At 54.8% G+C, this 5,656-nt stretch overlaps 1 protein-coding gene across 1 annotated transcript; it reads left to right on the forward strand.

Annotated features, from left to right (window-relative positions):
• Positions 1-368: 368 nt before the first annotated feature.
• LOC123078666 (uncharacterized) lies at positions 369-2,232 on the forward strand. The gene is made up of 2 exons (XM_044501252.1): positions 369-1,097; positions 1,222-2,232. Exons 1-2 carry the CDS (start codon positions 529-531, stop codon positions 1,901-1,903), a joined length of 1,251 nt encoding a protein of 416 aa, XP_044357187.1. The 5' UTR covers positions 369-528; the 3' UTR covers positions 1,904-2,232.
• Positions 2,233-5,656: the final 3,424 nt, after the last annotated feature.

Here is a 5,656-nt window from a genome sequence, read left to right on the forward strand (position 1 = left end):
GTCCCGACGATCGGGCCAGAGCAATTAGTGAAGTAATGCGTCCTTGCGAGTAGGCCTGTAGCAATTGGTGAAGTAATCAAACCGATTAGCATTCATCATTGGTGTTTTCTTTATCACGGTCAATTTTTCTGGTGCGGTGATTTTTACGATGAAATGTAATGTAGTGGTTTGCTGCTAATGACATTGTGGTGGTTTTTTGCATACTCTCACTAACGACACATGCATCACATTCCGAGATGAACCATTTTAGTGGGATCACGCACCGTCCGGAGAGCAGAGAACACAAGAGAATTCCTTTTTCTCGTGTAGAATAAAGTGAGCTGAGCCCTATAAAACATCACTCTTTCATCCCTGTCCACAAGAAAGAAATCCAGAACCCGATGAAGTAGAGATTTAGCGCACCAGGTCAAACAACCGAAAAACCGTCTCGCCAGCCCTGTATAAAGAGCAAGACCCGGCAAACTTGTCTCCCAAACCAACAATCCCGATCCCCATCCCCAAGAAATTAAACCTCAACAAACCCCTCCCATGTCCGACCACCACCTCGCCGGCGACCACCACTCCTCCGCGGCGAGCACCGCCACCACGGCCCTCGGGACCCTGCTGCTCCTGCCGTCGGAGCTCCTCCACGAGATCCTCATCCGCCTCGCGCTCCCGGAGCTGCTCCGCGTCCGCTCCGTCGCCCGTCCCCTGTCCCACCTCATCTCCTCCCCGGACTTCCGCCGCTTCTACCACCTGTCCTCCGTCTCGTCCGGCCCCGCCCCGGCCGCCGCGTGGCTCCTCGTGTTCAAGAAGCTCCCGCCCCGCGGCGCCGCGCTACGGGGCTTCCACGGGCCGTCCGGCCGCTGGTTCCGCATCCCCGTCTCGGACATCATCTCCCCCGCCGTGCCCCCGGGAGAGGACCTCTACTTCCTCGCCGCCTCCGGCAGCTCCTTCCTGTTCGCCGCCAACGGCCGCCGCGAGCTCGTGGTGGTTGACCTCTCGGCCCAGTCGGCCCGCCGGCTCCCGCCGTCCCCGCTCGGCCCCCGCGGCACCTCGTCCTGGCGTCGCTTCGGCCTCAAGCTCGTGGCCGATCCCCCCGGATCAAGCCAGTTTAGGTACACGTCCTTTTCTTTCGGTGGAGGACTCTGGAAATCCTCTTTTATTTTCTTTGTAAAAAACAGCACTAACCTTGACGATGATGATACGTTTCAACTTTCTTTTTTTTTCCTCTCCAACAAGGTTTCTCTTCGCCGAGATGGTGAACAACACGCCCGTTCTCTTCGAGTACCAGTCTGACACCGACGCGTGGCAGTCATCGGAGGCGGTGCTGGCAAATGGTCCCGCCGCACCGGCAGGTCCCGACGGGGACGGCACGTACCTGTGCGCTGCCCACGCCGGGCCGGACTGCGTGATGGTGTACTCAGGCCCGGGCGTCGACAGACCGGTCTTCTTTCGGCCGGGGTTCCCGCACAACCCGAACGCCGGCGGCCACGGTGATCGGCTCCACGTGTACGGCGACGGCAGCGCCGTGGTGGTCCGATCAACGGTGATCGATGAGCCGAGCCGGACTCGGGTGAAGTTGGTGGCGGGTGTGGACCTGTATGGGCTCGGGCCGGAGGTCGGGGGTGACTGGCAGCTGGTGTCCACGGTGCCGGGCGAGCTCATCGAAGGGTTCAGGAAGCCGTACGCCGTGATGACGGGGCTGCTGGCGGAGAGGGAGGGCGTCTTGAGGCTGGTGCTCATCTCCAACTGCAGGGGCGCGTGGGACCTCGTGTGGCTGTCGTACGACCGCGCGCGCGGCGAGTGGAGGTGGGTGCCCGTGCCGGACTGGGGCGGCGCCAAGGGCCTCAACATGGCCGGCATCGCCGTGTCGTCCACCTTCTCGCGTCTCTGGCCGCCGGCGCCAACCATCTGCCGCTGAACCGGACCGTCTCGGCCGTACGTGTTGCTTGTGTCTGTACGTACAGTGGGCAAGGTAGCGTGTGGGATTATTGTTCATGGGAGAGGTGTTTGGCCAGGCGTGGCAACAAAGGCCCCCACGATCATCCGAGTGGTACCTTCTCTGTTCTCCCCTCCATGCCGCTGGGGCCGTCGACATGATCCTGTGTGATAGCTTGGTTGATGCGGACAAGTGATGGCGTGAGTGTGTTAGATAAGGAGTGGTGTGTCCGTGTTCATAAATCTGGTATGTGCCTTCCTAAGAAAAAAAATACGGTATGTACCTAGAAAATCGTGTATCTTTCGTGTTCACGTCCGGGGGCCAAGAGAGAACGTGCTATGCTATCAGTTACTGTCTACTAAGGGCATCTCTAATGACGACCCATAAATTTTATCCCGCATCCGGCCGTGAACAGAGTCCCGCATCCGGCCGTGAACAGAGGATCAATCCGCGGACACGGATGTGGAAGGGCGTCTTTCATGCTGCTTCCATACATGTCAACAATTTTATAAACCAACCGGACGAAGTTCGTGCAAACACGGCGGATTTTATATAAACCGAACGCTATTCATGTAAACACAGTAGATTTTCATTACATTTCAAACAAAAGAAATTCCAGCAGCTGCCGGCGTCCAAGCCCTTGTTGTTCCCTTCCTTGGACTGCCTCCTCTATCCGACGTCTCTATGAGCACCGGCGATAAGACCGATGAAGTGAAGTTGCGGTCTCCGGCAAGGAAGATAGAACACGGGAGACGGACCAGCCCACATGGGACACAAGGTCTTGCTGCCTCTCGTGCCCTACTCATTCTCGGAGGAGTCCCCGCCTTGTCCGTCACTGATGGACGTCAGGTCCACGATGGAAATGGTGGCGCTTGCGCTGTCGTCGTCCCACCAGGCCGCCTGATAGTTCGTCGACGGTGCGTAGGAGGCGGCGTTGTTCTCCTTCGCGGTCGCCTGGAGGCGCGGCGGCTGCTTCTTGGCGAGCAGCGGCTTGAGCGCGGACGGCCTCGTAGATCCCACCCTGCTCCGCGACGAAGTTGGGGTTCGCCACGGCCTCCTCGCTCCAGGAAGAACATGTTGTACCGATGTTCATCCTGCACCAGCCGGCGTGCACAGGTGCGGGCTCCGGTGCGGTGTCGTCGGAGCCCGTCTCCACCGTGGAGTCGTCCTCATCATCGGAGACCTCGGGCGAGTTGGACGGCAAGCTGGCCTTGATCCTCATGGCACGGCGGCTCTGCCAGGCAGCCGCAAGGGCGGCCACCTCCTGCTTCATCTCCGTGGAAAGGCTCTCCCACAGAGATTCACCGCCTACAGTCATCGCAGATGGGGTACAAGGGAGGAGGATGTGGAGCGGCTTGTGTTGTGGTGTGGAGTTAGCTGGGTATGGCCGCCTTTAAATAGGGGACTCCGGTGAGGCCAGGTGTCCGTGTTCGTCAATGCACGACGCCGAAGTGGGTTTCTTGGCTAGCGGACCTTCTTAATGATGGCATACAGACGGACAGGGCATTGAACGGGCGTGGTAGATATCCGTTTCGTCCCGTCCAGTAATGCATCTCCAGCATTGAATTGGTGCGGACATCGAGGACGCGTCACGGGCAGCGCCCTCGGCCGGCGCGCCGCTTCAATGCTGGAGGCAATGAGAGGTCGCGTCCGCTCTGCAGCCGGCTTCAATGTGAAGCGGCCGCTCCACATTGGCATGAATACGGGCAGCTGGCGCTGGGCGGGAACGCGCGCGGGCGAGCGAGGTGGGGGTTTGGGTGGGCCGGGGCAGTCAGAAGCGGGCATGGGTGATGTCCGGACGCCAGAAAAGTACTCCCCCTCGTTTGTCTTCGGTTTGCGGGGGAAAGTGCGTCCGGACCATCCCGCGGACCGATGCAGGACCGCATTGGATGGCACAACACATTCGGATCACACGGCCCGGACGTATGCGAGCGGTTTGAGGGTCGTTGTTGGAGATGCCGCTAACCTCTAGAACAGACACATTATTCGTCCACAGACGTGTCCATGAACACATATATAAGAGTGAGCCATCCAACCGTAAATGTCTGTACAGATCAGCCATCCGTCATTTCAAATACATAGCCATGAGCAAATTAAAGTACGATGTTAATGGAACTTGGGCATGATAAAAAGACGTGGATGTTCATAATTTTTACATGTGCCCGACCACAAAAGTTTGAGTCCATGCAAAAAATAGCATTTTGAGGTTAATATTCTTCTCGGCCGTAGTCATCAAGATGTTAAACATCTCCACCTTCTTTTCCTCCTTGACATCGTAGCGCTTAAACATGACTCCTCCTTCGCCAAGATGTTCTCAAACCTTCTTGCTTCTCCTTCATCTTGGTTGTCTCCCCTTCTCGCTTCTCCTTCTCCTCCCACTTCTTTCTTCGGAACCCCCTTCTAACCGTTTTATGCGGCTCTTTTCTTTGGTCGGCTGGACACCGATTTGTCTTCATCGGCGATGTCAGCGGTCTTAATGGAATTGGCAATGGATAGTTGCCACTAATGTTGCGCATTCAACTTCAACCAACAATGCATGAGGACGAAGATCTTCTTCTACACCTTCAAATACAGTGTGCATGCACGGAAAGTCTAGCAAACAAAGACATTGCCAACAAAGTGCGCATATCCAGCCAAATGACCAACACATGGAGTATATCCGGCCAACAAGTTGCATATTCGGTAAAATAACCAACACACAGAACGACTTACTTGCTCATAGATTTGTGCACCACTTGGCTATCGGTTGAGTAGTTTTTTTATGTGGCCGCAATACTTGCTCTGAAAGCACAAGTGCTCCCTGGGTGATTTTGGTAATTAATGTCAACATATCTCTTGTTGGACTAATAGTCTTATCTAGTATATTTCAAATAAGTTCAACAGTGGCGTGGCAAGGACAATAGGATTGTGGACCCCTTAAAAATGCTAAGGACAAGGATTGGCAAAAGCTCAAGACACTTCATCTTTATTTAAGTGATCCGAGATCACATTGAGTCCATAGGAAAGCCAATACTATTAAAAGGGGATGAAGTGTTGCTTAATAGTCTTGTTGCTCAAGTGCTTAGTGATATTGCTCCAAAACCCTCAGCCACTTTCTCTATCCAAATATGTAAACCCTAATTCCCAACTCGGCCCCACCGATATTTCCTACCCGGAGCCACCAAGTTCACCTAGACTTAGCCACTGCCAAAACCCTCACAATTCGGTTCCACCGATATGGATCCCGGTCCCACCGAGATGGCCTTGCCGATGCTCTGTGACTTGTTGCATTCACTTCGCTCTCACCGAGATGTTGCAGTCGGTCGCACCGAGTTGGTTTGACTGATTCTCTGTTGCCTTATTGCTTCACTTCGGTCTCACCAAGATGATGCAATCGGTGTCACCGAGTTGAGGTTAGCCCTAGGCCCTAGCACATCGGTCCCACCGAGATTCCTAACATTCATATTTTTGTATAGATCGGTGCCACCGAGTTTACTGATCGGTGCCACCGAGATGGGTCAAAAGTGTGTAACGGTTGGATTTTGTGTGGAGGCTATATATACCCCTCCACCCCCTCTTACTAAATAAGAGAGCCATCGGAACGTGCCTACACTTTCACCATACATTTTCTGAGAGAGAACCACCTACTCATGTGTTGAGATCAAGAGATTCCGTTCGTACCATTTGAACCTTGATTTCTAGCCTTCCCTAAGTTGCTTTCCACTCAAATCCTTCTTCCACCATAACCAAATCTGT

Source organism: Triticum aestivum, chromosome 3D (genome assembly GCF_018294505.1).
Source record: "Triticum aestivum cultivar Chinese Spring chromosome 3D, IWGSC CS RefSeq v2.1, whole genome shotgun sequence".
Classification (NCBI taxonomy): Eukaryota; Viridiplantae; Streptophyta; class Magnoliopsida; order Poales; family Poaceae; genus Triticum; species Triticum aestivum.